The 24,084-nt window shown below is 33.0% G+C and overlaps 4 protein-coding genes and 1 long non-coding RNA gene across 7 annotated transcripts in view; 4 read left to right on the top strand and 1 right to left on the bottom strand.

Moving 5' to 3' along the window:
- Positions 1-502: 502 nt before the first annotated feature.
- On the bottom strand, positions 503-1,458 carry LOC111714787 (uncharacterized). The gene is made up of 2 exons (XR_002768077.1): positions 1,356-1,458; positions 503-545 (listed from the first exon to the last, which is right to left on the bottom strand). It is a non-coding gene; the product is annotated as an uncharacterized LOC111714787 (long non-coding RNA).
- A 1,137-nt stretch (positions 1,459-2,595) lies between these two features.
- On the top strand, positions 2,596-7,371 carry LOC111714785 (39S ribosomal protein L43, mitochondrial). The gene is made up of 7 exons (XM_023489987.1): positions 2,596-2,746; positions 4,220-4,291; positions 4,513-4,556; positions 5,027-5,102; positions 5,490-5,582; positions 5,964-6,085; positions 7,257-7,371. The coding sequence occupies exons 1-7, from the start codon at positions 2,639-2,641 to the stop codon at positions 7,330-7,332; spliced, it is 591 nt and encodes a 196-aa protein (XP_023345755.1). The 5' UTR covers positions 2,596-2,638; the 3' UTR covers positions 7,333-7,371.
- Positions 7,360-9,715, top strand: LOC111714786 (ATP synthase subunit g, mitochondrial-like). 3 transcript variants are annotated; one of them, XM_023489988.1, is made up of 4 exons: positions 7,360-7,459; positions 7,648-7,749; positions 8,920-9,018; positions 9,545-9,715. In XM_023489988.1, exons 1-4 carry the CDS (start codon positions 7,379-7,381, stop codon positions 9,548-9,550), a joined length of 288 nt encoding a protein of 95 aa, XP_023345756.1. In that variant the 5' UTR covers positions 7,360-7,378; the 3' UTR covers positions 9,551-9,715. The 3 variants fall into 3 exon arrangements, with proteins under 3 accessions (XP_023345756.1, XP_023345758.1, XP_023345757.1); XM_023489990.1 differs by lacking the exons at positions 8,920-9,018; positions 9,545-9,715 and adding an exon at positions 8,556-8,621; XM_023489989.1 differs by lacking the exons at positions 8,920-9,018; positions 9,545-9,715 and adding an exon at positions 8,348-8,434.
- LOC111714783 (vacuolar protein-sorting-associated protein 36-like) lies at positions 9,715-21,445 on the top strand. Its single transcript, XM_023489986.1, has 16 exons — positions 9,715-9,795; positions 11,250-11,313; positions 11,883-11,972; positions 12,068-12,121; positions 12,886-12,928; positions 13,766-13,841; positions 14,882-14,927; positions 15,975-16,072; positions 16,669-16,753; positions 17,149-17,244; positions 18,388-18,482; positions 18,662-18,722; positions 19,183-19,257; positions 19,681-19,752; positions 20,578-20,630; positions 21,151-21,445. Exons 2-16 carry the CDS (start codon positions 11,251-11,253, stop codon positions 21,224-21,226), a joined length of 1,083 nt encoding a protein of 360 aa, XP_023345754.1. The 5' UTR covers positions 9,715-9,795; position 11,250; the 3' UTR covers positions 21,227-21,445.
- A 418-nt stretch (positions 21,446-21,863) lies between these two features.
- LOC111714789 (hydroxyacylglutathione hydrolase, mitochondrial) overlaps positions 21,864-24,084 on the top strand; it is an 8,406-nt gene continuing 6,185 nt past the window's right edge. Inside the window, exons 1-5 of the mRNA XM_023489993.1 lie at positions 21,864-22,005; positions 22,058-22,131; positions 22,246-22,352; positions 22,468-22,524; positions 22,972-23,095. Coding sequence (XP_023345761.1) covers positions 21,918-22,005; positions 22,058-22,131; positions 22,246-22,352; positions 22,468-22,524; positions 22,972-23,095 — 450 coding nt within the window. The 5' untranslated portion in view covers positions 21,864-21,917. The remainder of the gene's footprint in view (positions 22,006-22,057; positions 22,132-22,245; positions 22,353-22,467; positions 22,525-22,971; positions 23,096-24,084) is intronic.

The following is a 24,084-nucleotide window of genomic DNA, read 5'->3' as shown; positions in this document are numbered from 1 at the left end:
CCCCCCCCCCTAAAATTTAACTTCTGCGATTAAAATTGGGCAGCGCTCCAGGAAGTTACGTGCGCATGCCGCAACGAATAATAAGACGGAGAGAATGTCTGTTCTAGCCACGATGCTCGGCCCCCAAATCTGTCTTAACAGCGGCGCTCGGCCTCCTGGTCTTAACCTAACCTAAACCTAAATATATATTAGTCTCACTCTTCTTTTAATTTAACGCGGCAAGTGCACGTACCTTCCTTGGGCAGCTACATTAAAATTGTGCTAAATAATTGATGGAAACAGACCTTTGAAAAGGGTGGGGTACGTGGGGGGGATATTTTGACAGAAAATATTCACACAACTTAAATTTCGACTAACCTTAATGATTTTTTTCAGATCGTATTCATCGCTTAAGCCTGGAAACCCAAATAAAATCAGATTTCCCTTTCGATCCAGAATCAAATCAAAACCTAATTGAAAAAGCTAGAAATTGAATTTAAATAAAATTGTCTGATTTATTTCCTTGCACTGTTGTCAGGGTTTTTCTTCCATTTCTCTGCTGAATTCTAAAAATCAAATTCAGATTACTTTAAATGCATAATCAAAGCTTGACTTAGTTAAGCAATCGGAAAATTTTGGGAATTTAAATTAGATTAACTGAAATCTATCCAAATAACGATTTTTAAGATTGTTCTAAATCTTTTATTTTTGAAAACCTGAAAATAAGGTACAGAAAACAATGCAATAAAAAAAATGGCGTTTTGTTCTATAACTACAGATATACCGCCAAGAATATTATCTATTTTAAAAGATGTTGTTACAGTCAGCTAAACTCAGTGTATGCATCTTTACGACAGTAAATTAGAGAGGATGTTTTATTTAGATAATATTATTCAAATCAGAAAAAAACTCGGAAGCAAATTTAAAAAATAAATTATTTTGTTCAGAAGAAAATAAATAATATTTTCTGGTTACAACATCAACTGAGAGAAGTTTTTGTTCAAAATACTCTCAAAACGTCGATAACCTTCGGGATACAGCAAATTCAAGTTCCAAAAAAGTCTATTTTAAATAAGAATTAAAAAAATTTGTTAAATCAAAATTTATACTAAATTCTATGAAAAATGTTTTAAACTCTTAAGATCAGTGCTAAATTATACAGGTACTTTATCACATCAAATAAATCTAGACTTACATTAAAAAAATGCTTTAAGTAGTTTACAAAGTCGCAGGGTGTGCAGAATATTCTCTTGAAAATCACCCCCCCCCCCCCCCNAAAAAAAAAGGGGGGGGGGAGGATCTCTTACTAGTCCCCCCCCCCAGGAGCCGTTAGAATAATTCATCAAAATATATATCCCAGTGCTTAATTGTCTAACCTGACGTGGACTAATCCGTCCTGCACAGCCTCGTCGTCCCCCTTCGCTGCATCTGCAAAGGGATCAAAAGCTTTCAGGTTCTCTATGTGCGACATTTTATTCTGAAAAAAAATATCTCCTTGAACAAGTTTGGTTTTCCATTGTACAGATGTTACACGCTTATAGTAGCCGGTCTGCAACTTAGGTTTCTGCATGAATAATGTCCAAAAATCGTTCTCAACAGTATCTAACTAAGTGTTAGTTGTTAGGTATATTCATAGACACGATTTTTGGTCCCCCCCCCCCTTCCTATCAATTTTTTGTACATAGATCTTACAGAAAGTGTCTGAACTTGACCTAACCCGTGGCCGCAGCGCTCGGCCCAGAAAGTGTCTTAACCTAACCTAACCGTAAATAATACTAAATAAATACTAATTTGGTCATGTACAAAATTGATAGGAGGGGGGGACGCCCTAGGAAATTACCTTTATCTTATTGCAAAGGGATCACATCACTTATAGACATTACTGACTCAATTCATCATGGCTTATAATTTTCTGATGAAAATGTAACATTTTAAATGTTAACACACGTCAAGACTCAGGTTTTCCTGTATATTCGGTAGTGTTTCCTTATTGGTTGAATTGGTGGATTCTATCCTGTGATTGGTTGACCAATATTCGGGGAATTTTGACAAGTTTTGTTTAACCAATCATAGGCTTGCAATGCAAACTAGCTTTGTTCAGGGATGTAGATGGCAGAGAGAACCAAATTAAAGTCGATTGAATTTAACAAAAAAAAGATTGATTTTTATCGATTTAAAAAAGAAAATAATGTAAACTATTTTTAGTTATTTCCTTTATCATTATTTCTATTATTATTTTTTGCCCCTGAATTTTTCCTCTGCCTCGCAAGACTGCCGCGATAGATTTTAAACTTGTGTTTCTGACATTTTTAATCTTCCGGGATCCTCAACTCCTAGATTAAACCGGATTATAATTTGTTATGGCGTCAGGATATGACAGTTATAGGACAGAACACAGTTAACAACCCTTCCACCTTCTGGTATATTCCTAGAGAACGATATTGGACCCCCCCCTCTCCTATCAATTTTGTACATGGGTGTGACAGGAAGTTTCTTAACTTAACCTAACCCGTGGTGGGGGGTTCAAAAATCTTTCTCTAGGAATTCTACCCTGTTTTAAGTTAAGTTGAGATTTCCAAAAATTTTCAATATTTAATATTTAAATCTCGTGGTTTTATAATTGTATCATTGATTTCAGACATCATCAAAATTCAAGAAAATGTCGTCCTTAGGAATGCTAATTCGTAATACATTCATTAATAAAAATGCCCCTTTAAATAACGGAGTTGGTCGATTCATTCCACAGCTGGCTAGAATAACATTAAAGGTGAATATCTACTTAATATCAAGTACGCTTCACAATTGCACTTCTGTTAGGTCAATTTAAGTCCTTACAAGATATGTGGGTACAATCGGTTTAGCCTTTTTGATAGAAACGGAAGTAAAAATTCCATACAAGACATTTTGAATGATCCTTTATTAGTGCTCAGCCTCTTACCCAATTACCGAACTCGGTGTGAAATCTTTCATTTTTAAACCTCGTACTGTCAAAACTTTAAATGTATGTTTAATGAAAATAGATCAATTTATTCATGATTTTTCTAGTTATATTTTTTTCAGATATTATTCTTCATTCTTCTTGTATTATATTAGTTTGTATGTAGTAAATACCCTACTCAATAAAGATTTTTCTAACCAGTATCTGTCCAGGTACAATTCAGTTTCACTAAGCTATCAATATACTAAACCCGGACACAATCTCATCAATTATTAATGTCTACACAGACATAAACACGCAACTATCAATGCCTAACCGGGGACACAATCTTGAGCTATCAAGGCCTTAACTAGGACACAATCTTGTAAACTATCAATCAATGCCTCTTATGGGACACGATCTTGAGCTATCAATGCCTCAACGAGGACACGATCTCCTTAACTATCGATGTCTCTTCTGGGACACGATCTTGAGCTATCAATGCCTAAACTGGGACACGATCTCCTAAACTATCAATGCCTCTTCTGGGACACAATCTTCAACTCATTCGTTTAGAACAAGGACATGATTACTCTCTCCCAGTAATCAAAGTGGAGTCTCTATATCAAGTAATGTATTTAAGGTTTATATGTTGCAAGTTAAAGTTAAAAGACGTAATTACAATTCCTACGTTATTATCTTTATCACATGATCGAGGCAATCATGTTACGTATGTACAGCACAGTTGAAATAGGCGCAGTTAAGATGTACGTCATGTATTAACTACTTTTGGTGTGTACCATGTACCTCAAATTCTTCTGTTCTATAGAGCGTCCCATATCATATTAGATTATCTGCAATCTTTAACGCCAAAATACGCACATAATACTCGAAAAATCTAGCATTTTCTGCAAAAAAAAATTCTATTAACATTATTAAGCTTTTTAAAATGATTCATTCTTCTAAAATTTTCTGATTTGTTCCCCAAATCGTAATTTAGACCCATTGACGCGGTCTTGTTTGATGTGGGACACCCTGTATATCCTAAGTTCTTTACTGTACTGCTCTAGTTCTGTACTGTTAATTGCTCTAGTTTTGTACTATTTATTGCTCTAGTTCTGTACTGTAAAATGCTCCAGTTATGTAGTATTAATTTCTTCAGTCATACACTATTAATTGATCAATTTATGTTTTATTTGTTGCTCTAGTTCTGTACTATATTATGCACTAGTTATGTACTACATAACACTCTAGTTCTGTACTGCATTATGCTCTAGTTATGTACTATATAATACTCTAGTTCTGTACTATTTATTGTTCTAGTTTTGTAAGAGTCATGGATCAAGTACAGGAGTTCGCAGTTTTATTGAACAAGATATTGTACAATTTGCTAAGGAATAGTTTTCAGTATCTATTATCAGTTTTATTTGGCAATATAATTTTTTTACATATTTATTTTAAAATGTCGAGTTTCAAAGTTAAGAACTTTTGATCTAATTGGTCTGAAACCTGTCAACATATCGTTCTTATTATTTGTTTATTTTGAACCACATGTTGGAATTTCTGGTTTTAAAACAGGAAATTATTTAATAAATACTGAATTATTACTTCTATAGGATAATCCTGGTGTAGTTATATATTTAAAACCCCGACGTCATAGGTAAAAACAGATTTGGGGTTTCAAAAAATAATTCCATAGTTTGCTATTTTTAAAAAGTTAGGTAGTTTTTTTTGAGGAAATTTAATTACTAGTAGGTTAAATTGATTAAATGCCGGTTAATGCCAAAATTCCCCCCTTTTTCCCCCCCCCCCCCCCCCGATTTTGAATAACTCAATTATTCAGGGGTATATATTTTCTTCTCAAATCCCTTCCCCCCCCCTCCCTCTTTGGACATTTTTTAGGGTGAAAATAAATGAATGTATAGGTTAAAAGTATCAAAGAGGAAGGGGGGGAAACTTGTCTTTTGATAAACCCTCAGAACATCCGAAATTTCCCCCCCCCCCCCCACCTTGAGAGGGAGAGATTAATGAATTTGAGGGGCCGAGAGGGGTCGGGGCTTATTTATAAAAATATACATATTCTTTACTCTCTGCAACTATTTATTTTGTTCTTTGTTTTTTTTTTAATAGATCCCCGGTCCTGGTAGCAGAGTTCCTGAACGGGGAACGACACTGGCAGTCCCTCAATAATTATACTAATAATGAGGTAAGTTTAAGGGACCGTTCTAATATTTGCAAGTGATATTTCCTTTACAGAGGCGCATGACTGATTCGCAACGTTACTCTTACTGAAAGATATTATTTTTTTCTTACTTGCCATATGCTCAGTAATGAAAAGATCCTCCATTGTTGTAACAGATCTTGATCAATATCATGCAAAGCTTTTAAGGTACCTAAGATTTAAGGTATTCAGGTAAGGGTCACATAAAATTCTGCATGAAGATATAATCTTGGTTTTAAATCAAAAAGATTTTTGTTTAATATATTTTGGTGGAAATTTGTATTTGAATCCAGATCCTTGGAATAGATCCGTGGAAATTAAAAATATTGGTAAATCAATGGATTTCCTAGATTTTTAAAAACAATTTTTCAGGTTTCTGCATATTTCGATGTTTACAGATCACACTCTGGTAGAGAGTACTCCGATCAATTCAAGAATACATACACAGATCATCCGTCAATACAGGTCCAGGAAACAATTAGCATTAATTCAGGGGTAAACATATTTTTATTAAACTTTAGCTGAAGTGCCCAGCGTTGCCCGTAAAATTTTAAGAATACTTAGGAAAAAAATTCAAATCGAATACTTTTATCCAATGATACTTCCTGGGTACTTCTGGGTCTCCTAAAAAAATCTAAGCTTATATATCTTTAAATCCAAGCCGAGTTGAACAAAACTAATTTTCATTTATAAAAAAAATGGTTAATACTATGTATTGAAACAAAAAATGTCAACTCAAACTTAATGATAAGGTGTGAGAATTAGTTTGTGACGATACTTGAGAAGGGGTTAATTCCAAAAACATATTCCACTAGATTCATAATATAATAACTAATAATTTTGAAGGGATACTGGAACGGAACCACTAATAAGGAACCTGGGGATTCGTTCCTGCAATATCCTCAGCCTAAAGTTCCTCTTGCCCTGGAACCTTCCGCTACAGAGATCCTACAGAACATGTTCCAAAGGAAAAAATTCATTCAACATAGAACACATTTTAGATTATTTAATTAACTTGAAGAGAAATGTTATCCCGCATTTTACTCACAATTTCATGATCTTGGGTATAGAAAGTTTCTTATTTGTTCCGAGGCAAATAAGTAACATTCTATACCGGAAAAACAGATTTCCCTTTTTATGTCGCGGATTTCAGTAAAAAAAATGAAATATTTCTATAAAACTTGGATTAAACAAATTTATATGTCCAACAATCTTATGTTAAAATTTGGAAAATTATGTTTTTGTTGTGATTTTTACTTTTTTTGTTTGTTTTTTCGGTTTAAATTCAAGACTTTTAACGAAATAAGTAAAATCTCGGCCAAAAAACCATATTTTCCCGCATGATAAACAAGACAGTTGCATAAATAGATATTTTTGGATTTTAATATTAGAACATCACCTAGGAAGTTAATTTGATCTTTTTTTCCAGAAAACTGCATATTTTGCCTTAACATTTTGTTGTTTTAAAAAGTCTAGTTTTAACTTAGCCAGCTAAAAAATGGAGACGTTTTATTACTCCTCAAAATATTAGTTTGAAATTAGAACATTTTGTCCCCACAAATCTCACGTTTAAGATTTGCGCCTTCAACTTGATGTGAATTACTCGATTTTTGCTTTTTATAGTTAAATAACTATGTTTTCTTTTGTTATTTTCAAAAAAAAATTCATATTCGATATTCATTTGTCCCATTCAGAACAGTACACGTTTTATCTGTTCAAGATTGTAAATCGATTACTTTCAAAATTTGTATTGCACATTTCGGGCTGAGAAACAACGGTGTTAAGTTCGGAGAGTCATTTGAAATTGCAACAGCAGTCCTGTTAAGCATCATATATTCTATATATAAATTTGGCCTGTCTGTCTGTTTGTTTGTTTTTTGTGGGACATCATGTGACCACAGGGAAGGTTTATGAATGATAAAAATTTAAAAAAATGTGTTTTAAAGGTTTTCAATTTTATAAAAAAAAAATTTAATTCTTGAAAATCCGCAAAAATTTTTTCTTTGTTTTGAAATTTAAACAAAAAGAACATGTTCACATTTAAAATAGAAGATGGACACGAAGCGCCCTAAAAGCCTAGTTTAATTTATAATTTACAAGAGGAATGATGATTATAATTGAATGAATTGTTGAATACAGTCAGGAAAGTCGGGGAAATCTTCCCGCGGCCGAGGAGGAGAGATTGCGAGTTGAGAAGCAAGGGACCACAAGATAAATATAAAAATTAAATTTCCCGCATTTCTTGAATTTCAGATTTAAAGATGGCCGCTCTACTGAAGAAAGTCCCTGTACTGATTGAATTGGCTAAACCTAAACTAAACGTATTCGTTAAATACGCCAAGGTACTACTCACCCATCCAATGCAATTGATCTGAGAACTTATGAATGGGGAGATTAAACCATCTCATAATTTTTCGGAAACAAAACTGAGCCTTGTGTTATAAAATTGGGCTAGTGCCGATTGACTCCTGGGTTTTACTAGTACCCCTATAGCTCGAGCTATTACTAATTCTAGTTCTATTGTACTTAGGTTGAGCTAGTACCTCCCACCCCTGGAGAGATTCCACGAGCTATTGCTGATGCTAGTACTAAGATAGCTAACCTTCAGAAGCAAACCTTTAGAAACTGGACTGTAAGTATCTAAACTTTTAAACTGGAGTGAAGTATGTAAATTCCTAACTTCCCAAATGTGCAATTTCCCAAGCGGCAACTTCCCAAATGTACATTTAAAGTCAGGTTAGGTCGTCTAAGACACCGCAGGCTGCAGTTGGGGGGGGGGGCTACGAGCGTTGCGGCTAGGGGGCTATTCGCTACGGCTAGAACGGACTTAGGAAGTTTTAGCTTGGGAAGTTGGCACTGACGTAAAAACCATTGGGAAGTTGCCATTTGGGAAAGTACTAACATCATCTGGGAGTCTGCTTATAAAAAGAGTATAGTTAAAGATTAAATTTGCACTGCAAAAAATGCAAACATGTCACTTATGATAGACCCACAATTGAAAACAATCAACTGTCTGAAAGAAAAATTATGGATATCTCATTCATTCCTGATCCGACTAACCTTCTTAGGGCATCGTTGTGAATGCCACTTTATTCACGTCACTTAAAAATACGTATACAGTCCCTTAAATAAAAAAAAACGTAATAAAAAATATTTGTTGTAATCCAAAAATGTTTCGGTGAAGGAAACTGCAATAAATACAGTTGTTGGATTAGAAGTTTTCTGCTTAGCTGAAGGAAGCTGCAATTAATACAATTGTTAGATTAGAAGTTTTCTGCTTAGCTGAAGGAAGTTGCAATTAACACAGTTGTTGGATTAGAAGTTTTCTGTTTAGGTGACGGAAGTTGCAATTAACACAGTTGTTGGATTAGAAGTTTTCTGTTTAGGTGACGGAAGCTGCAATTAATACAGTTGTTGGATTAGAAGTTTTCTGTTTAGTTGAAGGAAGCTGCAATTAATACAGTTGTTGGATTAGAAGTTTTCTGTTAAGTTCAAGGAAGCTGCAATTAATACAGTTGTTGGATTAGAAGTTTTCTGTTTAGGTGACGTAAGCTGCAATTAACACTGTAGTTTGATTAGAAGTTTTCTGTTTAAGTGAAGGAAGCTGCAATCAATACAGTTGTTGGACTAGAAGTTTTCTTTTTAGGTGAAGGAAGCTGCAATCAATACAGTTGTAGAATTAGAAACATTCTGTTTAGGTGAAGGAAGCTGCAATTAATACTGTAGTTTGATTAGAAGTTTTCTGTTTAGGTGAAGGAAGCTGCAATCAATACAGTTGTTGGATTAGAAACTTTCTGTTTAGGTGAAGGAAGCTGCAATTAATACAGTTGTTGGACTAGAAGTTTTCTGCTGGTTCTTTATCGGAGAGTGTATAGGGAAGGGTAGCTTGGTGGGATATCAGGTACTAGAATATAGAATTGGGGGGGGGAAATTATTATTATTGCTAGAAGTATCAAAGGGTTGAAAAAAACTTACCTTCTAATATATCTAATTATTTTCTATTAAACCATAAAATATGATTCCTCTCCTCCTCCACCCGGGGGGTGTAATTCTTAACGAATATATCCCGGCCTCCTGTTGAAAATTGAATCTGGTATTTTCATTTTCATTTTACAAAATATCAAATATCAAAGCCACTGTTTTAGATCCGAATGTTCAAAAATCAGAAATTTTGTAATGTGAATCTCGAGGTCAAACACTGAGTTTCATCTTTTGCTGATCTACTGATTAATTTGATTCCTTTTCAAATCCCTTGTTCATAATACTCTGCAGGGTTAACTCATATTTAGGGAGCATGCATATATCATTTATCCTCAGGCTCAAATTTGTAAGTGCCTACATTTGATCTAAAGATCAAATTAACGTTACTTTACACACAAGTTCTGGCCTCAGGTTTCATTTTACGACTACCCTTAATTCTTTTTCAGGTTTAAATTAGCATGAAAAATATCAATGACTGGAGCTTGGATGCATGAACTCAACTTGAACCTGGATCTTGAAACTTGATCTTAGTTTCAACTCTGGTCTGGTTAAGCCCAGCTAAAAAAAGTAGTCGGTTTTATTTAAAGATCTCTTGATGAAATAAATATTAAAACTTATTACTTGACAATATTTTATTATTAGACCTTACAGATAAAATGTTTAGATAGACAGCGGAATTCTTCTCAACTTCAGCAAGGTTTGTTAAAATCTAAAGGTCCCCATTTTCCATTTAATTAAATAACTAGGCTTTTATCCTTTTCTTGCAAAAATTTTAATTTTAATAGTTTGGTCCAAGTCGTCTTATTTCAGCGAACTCTGCAATAAACGAAATTTCCCTGATTTTCTGTAGACATTCATGTAGTTTTAAAAGTAGTAAGAACGGCATTTGTTTTCTCCCATTGTACACTAAAATTGAAACGCGGTTAAGTAAGTATGTTAAGTTTTTTATATTGACTAGCCACAAACATTCCCTGGGTTAATGGTTAATATTAAAAATACCCTAAGATACCAATTTACAATTATGCCTATACTTACCGACTGCTCAAAGATGTTCCTAAAACAAAGTATTTATAACTCTGTAATATGTAACTGAATGCCCCGTTTTATATAAATTACAATAAAATTTCGACCTTTCTGGAATATTTTGAGCTTAAGTACAGACCCAGATATACTTTTTCCGATAAATTGGTAAGTTTAACTACAAAGATTATTAAACCTAACCCACAAAGAAATTTTATAAATTAAAAAATTGGTTTATACGGGGACCCACAAAGGATGAGACTTCAGAGACGACTTTGCGGACTTCTTATTGTCTATTTCCTTATATTTAGGTTTCCCCAAATAGATTATCAAGTACAATAGGTTGCAACACAGTAATGGACCAATTATACATATGACGTCACAAGTGTCAAATTTAACAAGGAAGACAACATTTTCTCTCATTAGTTGACGTGTTTCCCACGAATAATTAAAAAAAGTATAAAACAGAAAATAAAAAACACAAAATTGCACTTATTTGATAGTATGATAAGCACTTTATTATCAATAAATTTGTCGGACACATAAACTGTTGACACTTGTGACGTAAGAATACAGCTGCACTGAGAATGTAAAGATTCTACGATGCCATCTATTGTACTTGATACTTACTCTATTTGGGTTTCCCTGCAGCTGAAAGTTTGTTTACTTCTTCGCCCAAACATTAAAACTTAATTTAACCTTGGAAACATTATATTTATAGAGTTTCAGGTCGTCTTTATTCAAATTGTTTGGGTAGTATTAAGCAGTAACTCAGTTCGTTGTTAATAATTTTTAAGTAGGGTAACCACCCGGTTAAATCTTAATAATAAAACATGACATAAATAAAAAGACACAGTAAAACCTGACATTTATGCAAATGGAATTTTCGACCATTCTCGGCAAGTTTCGACAATTTTCGACAAACCAAGTTTTAAATTGACATAAAACGACACAGTAGTGAAATTTATAATTATATGTTACCTATAGCCGGTCAAATGGCTGGACCGAAATGGCTGACATTTTTTGTGGACACTCATGGGTGTCAAAGACTAAAAAAATCAAAAATTAATTTTTCAAAATTTGTTTCCCACGAGTAACGTCGGGCCCTTTTTCTAGTAGTTAATAATAAAGGATGAACCGATGGAAGGAGGATAGTGGGAGTGTTCTTGAAGCGGAGACAGTTATTTACAGATTGGTGAGTACTGAGTAATAAAGGATGTTTTTCTTCTAAATAATAAATAGAACAAATGGACTTATTGCCAGGCAGTATTGGCGGAAAGTTACATTGATACCAAAAAAAATAGAAAAGGAAGACTACTTTTTAAATTAAGAAACTAGTTGCTTTGTATCAACATTAAACACACAAAGTATTCCTATAATGTGGTCTTACTATTCCATTGTTCTCTGGTTATCACTGTTACTTTTATTTCCATTCTTTAATAGGAAAAGGTCTGTCAGAAAAAATTGTGCTTTTTACATAGACCTTTTGTGTCAAAAAAGACTTGGCCCTGAAAAAAAATTACAGAGTAGTGTTTATCGAACAAGGCTTTTATCATAGGGATCATAAAACTGATACTATAGGATCGAATAAAGGTTTATTATGGAGATCATAAAACTGGTATTAAAGGATCGAACAATGCTTTATCATGGAGGTCATAAAACTGATATTATAGGATCGGACAAAGCTCTATCATGGAGATCATAAAACTGATATTATAGGATCGGACAAAGCTCTATCATGGAGATCATAAACTGTTATTATAGGATCGGACAAAGCTCTATCATGGAGATCATAAAACTGAATATGAAGAAGGAGTTGTTGAGGTCACATCACATAGAGTCAACTGGAAAAAGGTTTAGTAGGATTAAATTATTGGTTAGATAGGATGAATGATTGGATGAATAGATAAATAATAAAATTAAATATGATTTAAAAATGTCTATTTCAGAACGGGAAATGTTTATCTTTGCTTCTTTCCATGATCAGATCAACAAACTACGAGGCAGATTGTTCAATAATAAATCAATCAATCAATCAACCAACCAGTCGGTCAGTTCATCAATAAGTGAATTAATGAATTTTTCAATCATTGAATCATTCCATTGAGAATTCAATCAATTAATCAGCTATTCAAATAAGGCTGGCCGGTGTAGTGCATGGGGACAACTCCCTTGCATGGGACGGACACTTTCTAAAGTTTTATCCATTTCAATACAATGATACACAAAAAAAACAATGTTAAAACGTTAAAAATTATTAGTTGACCTATATTAAATATGTATTTAGTTCATAAATGTATTTTAAAGGGGGTAACGGCAAAAAAGTTATTTCCTTTGAATGTCGTCTTCCTTTCAAATCATTAAAGAATTAATAATTACTCGAGACATAGATAACTTTTAATGTTTTTTTTTTCCAATCAAAATTCATTTATGAATATTGGAAAATTTCATAAAATTTATTTTTATATCTAACATTGTGTTGAAATGGCTTTAGAGGGTGTCCGCCCCTTTCAGGAGTCCGCTGCATGCACGACACCAGTATGCATAAAGTTTATAATTAATAAGCTAATTTTACTTACTTTTGTAATCATATCAATTAGCAATGTATTGATTAATAAGTGATTTATATTATTTATCGATGAATTTTAACTTCTAAGAAAAATTCTAAAAGTTTTAATCTTAAAATAAAAGATCACAAGATTGCAGCAACCACCGTAAATTTGAAATTTTTAGATTTGAATAATCTTAATAAATTGAAAATCTGCAGGAAGGTGGGTTCATGAGAAGCGACAAAGTTGAAATTAACTTAGGTATGTAAGTACTTTGCTTGTCTGTTAGCCCGTTTTGTATCCATAAACTTCAAAACGGCTGAACCGATCAGGCCCAATTTTTTGTGAGACCTTTCTTTACCCCACAGAAGGTTTATGGATGCTCAGAATTACAAAATATTTGTCAAAAAAATTGTAAATCCGCAAAATATTTGTTTAATGTTTTATCGAAGAGAAAATGTCGAACGATTTAGCAGCAGTTAATATATGAAATAATAGCCGAGTATTATAATAAAAAGTTTTAAAAAGATCATTAAATAATTTACAAATTAAAAAATCATGGAGGTCCCTTCTGTTGGAATTAATATTGTCAACTTTTAAGTTGAGAACTTGTTAATATCTGGGACAAATGTTACGTATTTGTTTCAGTAAAAATTAAGAACATTTTGTTGCGACAAACCCGGTTTTAGCAGAGAAATTCGTGGATTTATATACAGAGTGTCCCAATAAATATGGGAATAACGAAACGACTTAAATATCGTCTTTGATTTCAAAAAAATTATTATCAAAAAATAGTGTACTAAAAACAAATTGTTACATGTATCATAAGCTTTTTTAAAATTGGTTCTCTATTTCATATTGAGATAAAAAAATTTAATCCAAATTTTGATTTTGTTAAACAAAATAGAGTTTTGAAAAATTCCGTTATATCGCAGACAATTTTGAAGGTATGAAAATGGTAGACTACAATTTCGAAATCCCGATACTTATAAATAGTGTTCGTTGCTTTATGATTTAACCGGATTAAACTACCGAATAAACGCCGCTTAAAACTTAATTAATCATAACTTAATTCCGCTTTTTATTGGAAATGTTAAGGAGGGGCGGAAATAACGAAAATAGGAGGGAAACATGGAGTTCAAGATCTTCATATTCATCTACAGAAAGCAATAAGGTTAGCTTTCTTTGCATCATGTTTTCCTCGACGGTTTTATCAAAGATGCAACAGCCCTTAGAAGATGAATTTTTCTCGAAAACAAAGAGTTTTAGCTAAGGAGAGAAGAACTATTTTATTATAACAATAGCAAAGATTGTAAACAACAAAAGTCCAAATTTTATGTTCTCAGAAAACTGATTTTGCTCTCTTTTTCTCGAAAAATATTTGTTGGTTCGGGGAAAACCCATGTTTGGTTGGATTTTAGTACCTGAGTCTTTCATCAGTTCACTTCCCTGCGATCAGCTCACTACCCCTATGTTTTTTTAACAACTGTCGTCTTCCTTTTAGATTAATAAACAACCATTATTTTTCAGATAATTCTTAATGCGTTTGCCCAAATAAAATACACTAATAAATATCGATAATTGTCAAAACATTGATTTTGATGCATAAAATTGTTTTGAACCTGGTGAAACACTAGGGGGCAGTGAACCACCGCAGGGGGTAGTGGCTCCATGCCATGGCTTCTTCAATCTCTGTTTGCTATTCAGAAGTAAATTTTGTTCTCTGATGCAAAACACTGTTGCTCTCTTTCACTTGATCAGTTGTTCAGTTGTTACAGTTGTACAGTTGTACAGTTGTACAGGTGTACAGTTGTACAGTTGTATAGACTGAATAATATTTTGAGGACCATGTAGCTGTTGCAATTACTGATCAAATGTATTTCAATCCGGTTTAACTTGTGAAGGCCAGCTACAACAGTTTATCGTCCAAGCCACCTCGAAATCCTAGTCATATAATTGCAATACTTTAGTCTATCCATATGTTATGCCCTAACATGGCCAGATTTTAACAGATAGTTTTATGTTTAAGGATACTTTAGAGACATAATAAGGGAAACACGGGATTTTTGAGTTGGCTTGGACGAGAAAATTAGGAGAATTGGACTCGGACAAGAAATCTTTGTGGCCTGCTGTTCTCCCCTCGACCAGCTTATTGGGATCCTCACACTGCAAAGACGAGTTGACTTCTAGAGAATTTAGATTTCATTATTCTAGGGAAGAGAAGTGGAACGTTAAGCAGATTAAGATGCCAGTCAAAAAGGTGAATACAAAGATCTAGTAAAATATAGAAAACTAGAAATTCAAGGCGCTTCGCGCCCTTCTTTCTAGGCTTTTAGGGCGCTTCGCGCCCATCTTCTATTTAAATTGTGAACATGTTCTTTTTGTTTACATTTCAAAACAAAGATGAAAAAAGTTTTGCGGATTTTTAAAAAAAAAATCGCGGATTTTCAAAAATTAAATTTTTTAACAAAATTAAAAACCTCTAAAACACAAATTTTTAAAATTTCAATCATTCCTAAACCTTCCCTGGGGTCTCTAGATGTCCCAAAAAAATTTGGGCCCGATCGGTTCAGCCGTTTTGACGTTTATTGGATACAAACAGACAGACAGACAAACAGACAAGCCAAATTTATATATAGATTAAAATCTGGTATAAATGGTGTGTTCTAGCTGAATAATCTGGTATTTCTAGTCGTTTCTAGGGGGTACAATTTGTTATATCTTGTATAATCTAGTACGTAAAATCTGGTGTACTCTAGAAGAGGAAATCTGGTTTATCTTTTTATTATTGGAGATACAATCTAGTAAATAAGATCGGGTATATCTGATGTATTCTAGGATGTAAGATCTAGTATATCTGGTTTATTCTAGGAAATAAAATCTGGTATATCTGCTATATATTCTAAAAAATACGATCTGGTATATCTGGTGTACTATAGGAGATAAGATCTGGTATATCTGGTGTATTCCAGGAAATAAGATCTGGTATATCTGGTGTATTCTAGGAAATAATATCTGGTTTATCTGGTGTATTCTAGAAAGTAAGATCTGGTATATTCTAGGAAATAAGATCTGGTGTATTCTAGAAAATAAGATTTGGTATATCTGGTGTTCCTAGGAAATAAGATCTTATATATCTGGTGTATCCTAGGAAATAAGATCTGTCATATCTGGTGTATTCTAGAAAATAAGATCTGTCATATCTGGTGTATTCTAGGAAATACGATCTGGTATATCTGGTGTATTCTAGGAAATAAGATCTGGTGTATTCTAGAAAATAAGATCTGATATATCTGGTGTATTCTAGGAGATACGATCTGGTATATCTGGGATAGAAAAAAACCTGCAGCGGAAGGCGGAGAAAGATACTCAGAATATATCTAAAGCATTCCGGGATTTAGACAGGTTAAATTTTTTATAATCACTTTTATAAGCTTAGATAATCATAACTAAAATTAACAAATTCATTTTTAAGCTTTTAAGGGTAAGGACATGCCTTGCTATAAAAAGAGGATCATTTAAAGGGACTGTAAAAGAAAAATGAAAGGGAGTATAGGATGAAACCTGAGAATTTCAGGTGTTGAATGAAACATATCAGACTTCTATCTGATGTTATTGTTTCGAGAAATTGATATAAAACTGTGTCATTTTATACGAAAATTCATATATATGCATTTTTGTATAAATGCTATAGTATTAAACAGTTCATATTTAACAAATACGAAACCAATCTGAAAACGATTTCATCCCACAGGACCCTGATAATCTCAGGTTTTCTCCTATTAAAATTTTTAAAATTTGATTTTGCATTTTTAATAGATATAATTGATAATATTATTACATATAATCCGTATAGTCTGTATTACGTCACCAGAACTTCAGCCAATGGCAGTGCAGTATCGTTGTCACGTGATACAGACGGAAATCACGTGACCAGTAAGTCTCTTTAAAATAACGTTTACAGTCCCGTAAATATTTAAAACATTCTAATTTTGTTGTAGGTTAATGGAGATGGCTAAACCAATGGTCGGACTGGCTAAATCTATTTCAAGCAAAATACGTGAGAAACAGGGTGAAATTACAGAGGTGAATTCATTTAGTTTTTTTTTATTGTCAACCTTCAGTTCATAGCACACGTGACTCAGGCTTTACGAATATTGTTTTTTTTTAATTAAGTCCAAAAACTTGGATTTTTCTGATAGTTTGAAAAACTATAATTATTATAAAGATTAGTTCAAAAACGATAATTGTTTTTAAAAATGAATCAAAATCTATGTTTTTTTTTAAAAATTGAGTCTAAAAGCTTTTGGTGTTTTCAAAATTGAGACAACGATAATAGATTTAAGATTGAGCCCAGAAGCAAGAAATGTTTGAAAATTGAAAGACCAGAGATTTTTTAATGGCGCCAAAAAAACTAGAATTGTTAATTTATTTGAGTCCAAAACAATAATTATTCAACTAGTTGAGTTTGAACTAATTAGGACGAGACTGTTCAGTTTAAATCCTACCTCCTAAGCCTAGGGATTGATGATCCTGTGACCAAGGATTCTGCAGGATCAGATAGAAAATATTACCAGGTAAAACTTTGGAAGACTAATTTCAAGGATTTTGATATTTCTTTAAAATATTGTTCTGAAAGTCGTCTTTGTTAAAATGACTTAAGATAGTCATTTGTATTCTTAGGTTCAGGGGCCTAAAGGGGCTTAACTCATTTTTTTTATGCGGGAGATAATCCACCCATCTTGTGCTACCCAGAGCGAATGTGTTGAGTTCTGACTGTACTTAAGTCAACACAGCGTACTCTTGAATTTCCGGCTGACTATAAGTTTACACACACATATCTCTCCACACGACAAACACAAAAATGTTTTAAAGGGAGTGTTCGCGAAAATGAAAGGGGGTATAGGCATAATGCGATAAAAAAGCGCTTTTGATCGCTACTAATTTTACTTCTATCTGTTGCGTCTTTAAGGAGAAAATTGATAAAGACGTCTCATACCGAAGAGCGTAGCGCCCATACAAATTGAGGAAGTTGGAACATACGACTTAGACCGTAAAAAAATCAAATTAATATCAAACAAATCATTCAGATATTACAACCTATGGTCATCGATTATCTTTCGCCACATTTGTATATATTTGATATTTCATACTAGTTTTGATTTTGTTTTTTAAAATAATATTTAGCTTACAACTTGTTTTCGAACATTCCTGGAAAATATGAAAATGTCGTCTTCATTACCAAAAATCTTCGAAACAGGAATAAATGTTTTTATAAGTAACTCTCAGATCATAACAATTAAAACATATTATAAAAAATCAACTATATATAAATGTGGCGAAAGTTAATCGATGACTATAGGTTTTAATATCTGAATGGTTTTTTTGAAATTAAATTGATTTTTTTACGGTCTAAGTTGTATGCTGCAATTTTCTGAATTTGTATGGCCGCTAAGTTATTCGGTATGAGACGTCTTTAACAATTTTCTTCTTATAGACGCAACAGATAGAAGTAAGATTAGTAGCGATCAAAAGCGCTTTTTTATCGCATTAAGCCTATACCCCCTTTCATTTTTCGTGAACACTCCCTTTAAGGGTACTTTTTTCCATGGGGGTGTCTGAACATCAATTCTTCCAGAGTTATCCTTGCCAGTTTATGATTTTTATTTCCTGGGCCTCGAAGAGAAATAATTAACTAAAAAAGTTTTCTTTTTCTTTAGGAGTTAGCCAAGGAGATGTTGTTGGTCCTTGATCAACCTATCCAGGAGGCAGGAGGAATGATTACTCTAACAGATGCATTCGTCAGAGTTAACAGGTTCATATTTATGGGGTTTATATTTTCTTGAAACCCCCCCCCCTTCACATTTTAAAATTTCAAGTTGAGGCAAATCTCATATAGAGTTGTTATCTATGTTTATCTGTTTGTATGTCTGATCGTAACTAATGGACACCTTGACCGAATAATCAATTCTCTTGCTAAACTATTCTATTCAGGGCCCGAGGATTAGAACTAGTATCCCCTGGAGATATTATCCTGGCCTGTATAGCTATGAAGGTTCATATAGACTTTTTTCATTATTAAAGGGAATGCTCCTGGACTAAAACCAAACATCATCAAAAACTTGAACATTGCATGTTAACCATGTTATTATACCCTTTTTCTGGAATTGTCAGAATTCATCAGAACAATTTGGTGACGTATTTTTTCGTTAAAAAACATGTCCGATTCACAACGGTACCTTTAAACCTGTAACTATTAGAAAGGTTTCGTCGTTTTTCTGTCTAAAAAAGTGATGAATTCTATCAAATTTCTTCGTTGTCTATGATGCATAAATCCGCAAGTCAGTTCTACAGATAAACCATAAGCGATAATAATGAATTTTCAGCTAAAAACAATTGGTTATCTAATTCAACCATAACCTTACAACGGTTTAAAAAGTACCAATGTTAAACGGACATTATATTTCTTTTCCTTACTACTTTTAATTCTTAAAATTAATTTTTCTAAATTTCAGGAAATTAAACTGCCAATGTCTCTAAAAACCTTCCCCAGCGGAGTAATGGTGCTCAAATCTAGTAATCAGTCGGAGGTACAGTGTTATCTATTCAAATCCATAAAGGAGGAGACTTTAACGATGACCTAAAATCTTGAATGTCGAATATGAGTTTCTGAAGTTTGGTCGGCTGCCTATGACAATGAATACAGTCTCTAAATGCGGCGCTTAAAGGGACTGTAAGAGTGTAAGAGTGACCCTTTATACCTATACCTTTATACCTATACCTTTATACCAATACCTTTATACCTATACCTTTATACCTATACCTTTATACCTATACCTTTATACCTATACTTTTATTCCTCTACCTTTATACCTATACCATACATATACCTTTATACACCTTTAAACCTATACCTTTATACATATACCTTTATACCTTTAATGCTTTGTCTGATCAAGTATTAATTATATATCAACAGTTTTAGTTTCCTCTCATTAACCCCGTTTTTTTAGAAGGAACTGCTCGAGAGAATTGTATATTTAGTTGAAGCATTCAACAAGATCTCTCCTGATATATTGGCTAGGGTAGGACACCATTTTTATAGAGTAGCATGTCCGATTCATAACGGTGCCTTTAATATTCCCAGTTTCTAGCCGAAAAATTGATTTGAAAGGGATTCGATTTGATGGGACCCATGATATATATTTAAGCATGCTAAGCATTTCTTTAATGAAAGATATCTCTGAGAAAATTGTTTAAATGCGTCAACCCTCACCCTGCATGAGTTTTCAAACCCTAATTGGCACTGAAGAAAGACGACATTTAATCTATGCTGCATGAATGTGTCTAAGAAGATGTAAGAATATCTGACCCACTGTCGTTTGAGCTATTGAGTATTTCGGCAATTTTTCATATTACCAACATATATGCTTCCAAATGTAGCAATTTGAATAAAGATTACAAGAGCCATTGAATGTAGAGAGAAGTTCAATTGGATAACTTGTTTTGCATAAAATTACAACATGAAATATTCATAGCAAATTTTTTAGAAATACTTTGAAATAAGACAAAAAAAATAGAAAACAAAACTAAACCAACAAATTGTCAATTTGAAGAAATGTGAAAATATCAATAGTTCCCATGACGTTAGTTCAATTGACTAACCATCATATCAAATAACTTGTAGGCATGTTTAAAGTGCAGATTTTCACCAAAGCTCTTTGATAAAAAATAAACATAAGAGTTTACATGCATATCATCATAAGGGTTGTTTAAACTTCGTCAAAGAATACAATTTGTTTCAGAGATTGTAGACGTTATTTTACGTGTCCCTCTGTTTATAAAGCGATATCCTTAGTTATCTTTCTCAAAATTGATTTTTTTGCATATATTTTTGCCTATTTTTTTAGGAATTAAAGATTTCTGTCTTGCTAGCGAGGGAACGGTTATCTGCAGCTGCGAGGAATATGTTTGAAAAAATAATTTAAATATGACATTTAGTAATAACTTACCTGGCCCAACTACTATTATTTTAGAGTTTTTAGCAAAAAAAGTGGATTAAAGCTCATATGACCCTTTTAGTTTTTTTCTTGGGAAATTGTCTGACTCAACCCCCCCCACCCCCCTCTCCTCCCCCTTGTACGCAGTTTTGGAAACAGTAGGTAGGAAATTCCTGCACGCTGATTTGATTTGATTTAATGCAGAGTTTTTTCGTGGGAAATTCTTTTTCATCGGGGTTGGATTTTTATAAAGAATACAGCTTCGTCGTCGTATATTTCAATACAATACACAATCTGCCATGGAGAGAAAAGAGAAGCAATTCTCCTTGTTTACTTGTTCACTTGTAAAATTTGAAAAAATCTTGTCAGAAATCAAAACTTAAAGAAAAAAGTCGTCTTCATTGAATTGATATAAACGCCTACCGCTGTATATTCCCTTGTCATATGTTGGATTAAGATTTAATAATCAAACTCACTATTCAGTACCGGACACATTGTGATGGACAAGAGTCTTCATGGAATAGAATATTATCCAAACCGGTTCCTAGCAACAACATAAACAATAACAACAACAAGATTCAAGCAACCTCAAGATTCATGAGGGTTTCTAGCAACACCATCAAGATTCATGAGGTTTTCTAGCAACAACATCAAGATTCGTGAGGTTTTCAAGCAACAACATTAAGATTCATGAGGTTTCCTAGCAACAACATCAAGATTCATGAGGTTTTTTAGCAACAACATCCAGATTCATGAGGATTTCTAGCAACAACATCAAGATTCATGAGGTTTTCTAGCAACAACATCAAGATTCATGAGGTTTTTTAGCAACAACATCCAGATTCATGAGGATTTCTAGCAACAACATCAACAACAACAGCATCAAAACTCATTGAGATACTACCCATAATTTTTGAGACATCGGAATAACAAAAAACTTTTAACTGATGTTTTTATATCACTAATTAGTAAATAATGTTTTTTTTATTCATTAAATTGATTTTGATTTGATATGTTTATTATGTGAATTTTTAAGCGTATGTATTTGGGAAGCTTTTTATTCTTGAAAAATGCAACAACAACAACAAATAGTTTGATTCATAATTATTTTTTAGTTAAATTTTATTTTATCTTTTGAAAATTGTAAGTTAATTTTTCGCTCATTATATTAAAATTTTTTAATTAATTATATTAATATTATTTAATTAATATTTCAGAAAACTAATTAATTTGTTTCTCTATGCTGTGTTATGGGAGGATGGCAATCAATGTTTGGAGTTATTAGTGGTCGTCTTCCTAACTGTGTCACCCAAGCAGCTGTTGCAACATATTTTAGAGGTATTAAAAATGCGCAAAACTATATTTAAAAAATTCACAATTTGTTTTCCAGTTTCCGCATTCCGCAAACTGGGATTCAGAGGAACTCACAGTATACAGACAAGACAGCAAGGTGAAAAAATGCAGGTATAGAAACTTTTAAAGGTTTACACTAATAGGAAATCTCGTTTTATAATAATAAAAGTATTTCCTTGTCTTCTATTTTGTTATATAATTGAAATATGTCGTCGTTTTATTTAGATCCAGATTCTGCCGGCGTTGTCTGACAACTATATGTACCTCCTAGTGGATGAAAAGAGTAAAGAAACTGCAGTAGTGGACCCTGTTGAACCAGATACAGTTCTTAGGTATTCAGTCCCCTGATTTGATTTGATTTGATTTGATATGATTTGATTTGATTTGATTTGATTTGATTTGATTTGATTTGATTTGATTTGATTTGATTTGATTTGATTTTTTAAGGGCTATAAAAGATGCGGGACTAAACCTAACAACTGTTCTTATTACGCATCATCATTGGTTAGTAGTTTAAGATAGTTTTTTTTTTGTTCTAATTCAACTATAGTCGTCGTCATATATTTCATTACAATGAAGACGACTTTCTATTTAATTTTGATGTCTACCAAGTCTTAAAACAGCTGAAACACGTAAACCTTCAAACATAGTTGTAAATCAACAGCTTCTGGTAGTTACTTTTAAATTTGTAATTTAAGAAACGCTAGTGAGGGATCAGAGCATTATAAATAAAAATTGATTTTTTTTTCAATTTTCCCTGCAACGCCAATCAATCATAAAAGTTTCGTTATATTATAGATAATTTTTTCGGTTAGAGAAAATTTTTTATTTAGTCAAATATAAAAGTTAATATTTCAATTATTATTTTTATTATTATTATAATTATTATTTCTACGTAATGATGGTTTATTGTTTGTTTGTTTGTTTGTCACCCATAACCTAATTTTGAAGGGATCATGCTGGTGGAAACAAAGCTCTCTTAGCTAAAGCTCCTGGACTAACAGTACTAGGAGGAGATAGTAGGTATCTATACATATATAAAAGTAGTAGTCTCTATTTCTCTGTCTGTTTGTCTGTCTGCCAGATCTTAACTCATAAACCCCTTGACCGATTTGCCTCTAATTTTAATTGGGGAATTCAGAACCATGGTTATGTTCTTAGTTAGGTCAGGCAATGTAAATTTGAGTGGGTTAACTTTATAGTGAAAACTCGAGAAAAAGCTGGGAAACATAGTTTCCGGTCAATTCTGGGTTCCTAAGTTAGTGTTTAAATAGTTGAATGATCAATATTCCTAAGAAATCAGTACCCAGTCTTCAGTAATAACAATCTTGAATATTAATGTACACATAGAGATGGACATAATAAAATAAAACATTGTTGTTAAAATTAATTCGAAATATAAGGAAGACGATTTTTCCGACTCAAATGCTGTAGCCTTTTCTCTAGATGTATGTGTACTCAAGATCCATTTCCTCCTCATGTAGTGCCCACATGTCGAATCTCCGCTCATCCCAGCTCCCTCCCGGTATTCAGTCATGTTAGGACAGTTGAACTAGTAACAGCTCCGACACAGGGAGCCTCTTGACTCCTTTATGATGATGACGCAGGTACTCAGATAGCAGCAGACGCTCTTACCCGAAGGGTTCCCAGTTCATCATGCATTCCAGAGACAACATAATCGCTCATAGCCAGCATGACAAGCCGCGATCTCTGCCTACTAGGTTGGATAAGTCCTGTTGTTCAAGATCCTGTTGATCTGCTTCACCAACATGAAGATCTACATCACTCCCATGAAGTACCCACAACATTCATCATTAATTCCTTTGTTAATTTCTAAATCAACCAATTTTAACTCCGCCTTAAATGCAAATATTTCAAAACACTTTCGTTTTAAATAAATGTTAGAAATATCCATTTTAGATCTCTTTATTTTATTATAGTGACTTTTCAAGTCAACATTTTGAAATATTGAAATCTAGGCGGGTTATAAATTGGTTGGTTGGATTTTAAAGTTTCGAATTTATTTTAATCTTTGTTAAATTAAAATCCCTTTTTAATTTAACC

The sequence above is a fragment of the Eurytemora carolleeae genome, unplaced genomic scaffold (genome assembly GCF_000591075.1).
Source record: "Eurytemora carolleeae unplaced genomic scaffold, Eaff_2.0 scaffold1629, whole genome shotgun sequence".
NCBI lineage: Eukaryota > Metazoa > Arthropoda > Copepoda > Calanoida > Temoridae > Eurytemora > Eurytemora carolleeae.
This window is presented reverse-complemented; position numbering and strand designations above follow the sequence as displayed.

Excerpts from the sequence above, each read along its gene's own strand:
- LOC111714785 (XM_023489987.1), top strand. The coding sequence starts at position 2,639 with ATGTCGTCCTTAGGAATGCTAATTCGTAATACATTCATTAATAAAAAT. Across the intron at positions 4,292-4,512 it reads ATATTGTACAATTTGCTAAG|GATAATCCTGGTGTAGTTAT; the intron begins GAATAGTTTTCA and ends TTACTTCTATAG. Across the intron at positions 4,557-5,026 it reads TTAAAACCCCGACGTCATAG|ATCCCCGGTCCTGGTAGCAG; the intron begins GTAAAAACAGAT and ends TTTTTTTAATAG.
- LOC111714786 (XM_023489988.1), top strand. The coding sequence starts at position 7,379 with ATGGCCGCTCTACTGAAGAAAGTCCCTGTACTGATTGAATTGGCTAAA. Across the intron at positions 7,460-7,647 it reads TATTCGTTAAATACGCCAAG|GTTGAGCTAGTACCTCCCAC; the intron begins GTACTACTCACC and ends TATTGTACTTAG. Across the intron at positions 7,750-8,919 it reads AAACCTTTAGAAACTGGACT|GTGAAGGAAGCTGCAATTAA; the intron begins GTAAGTATCTAA and ends CTTTCTGTTTAG.
- LOC111714783 (XM_023489986.1), top strand. The coding sequence starts at position 11,251 with ATGAACCGATGGAAGGAGGATAGTGGGAGTGTTCTTGAAGCGGAGACA. Across the intron at positions 16,073-16,668 it reads GCATTCCGGGATTTAGACAG|GTTAATGGAGATGGCTAAAC; the intron begins GTTAAATTTTTT and ends ATTTTGTTGTAG. Across the intron at positions 17,245-18,387 it reads CAGATAGAAAATATTACCAG|GAGTTAGCCAAGGAGATGTT; the intron begins GTAAAACTTTGG and ends CTTTTTCTTTAG.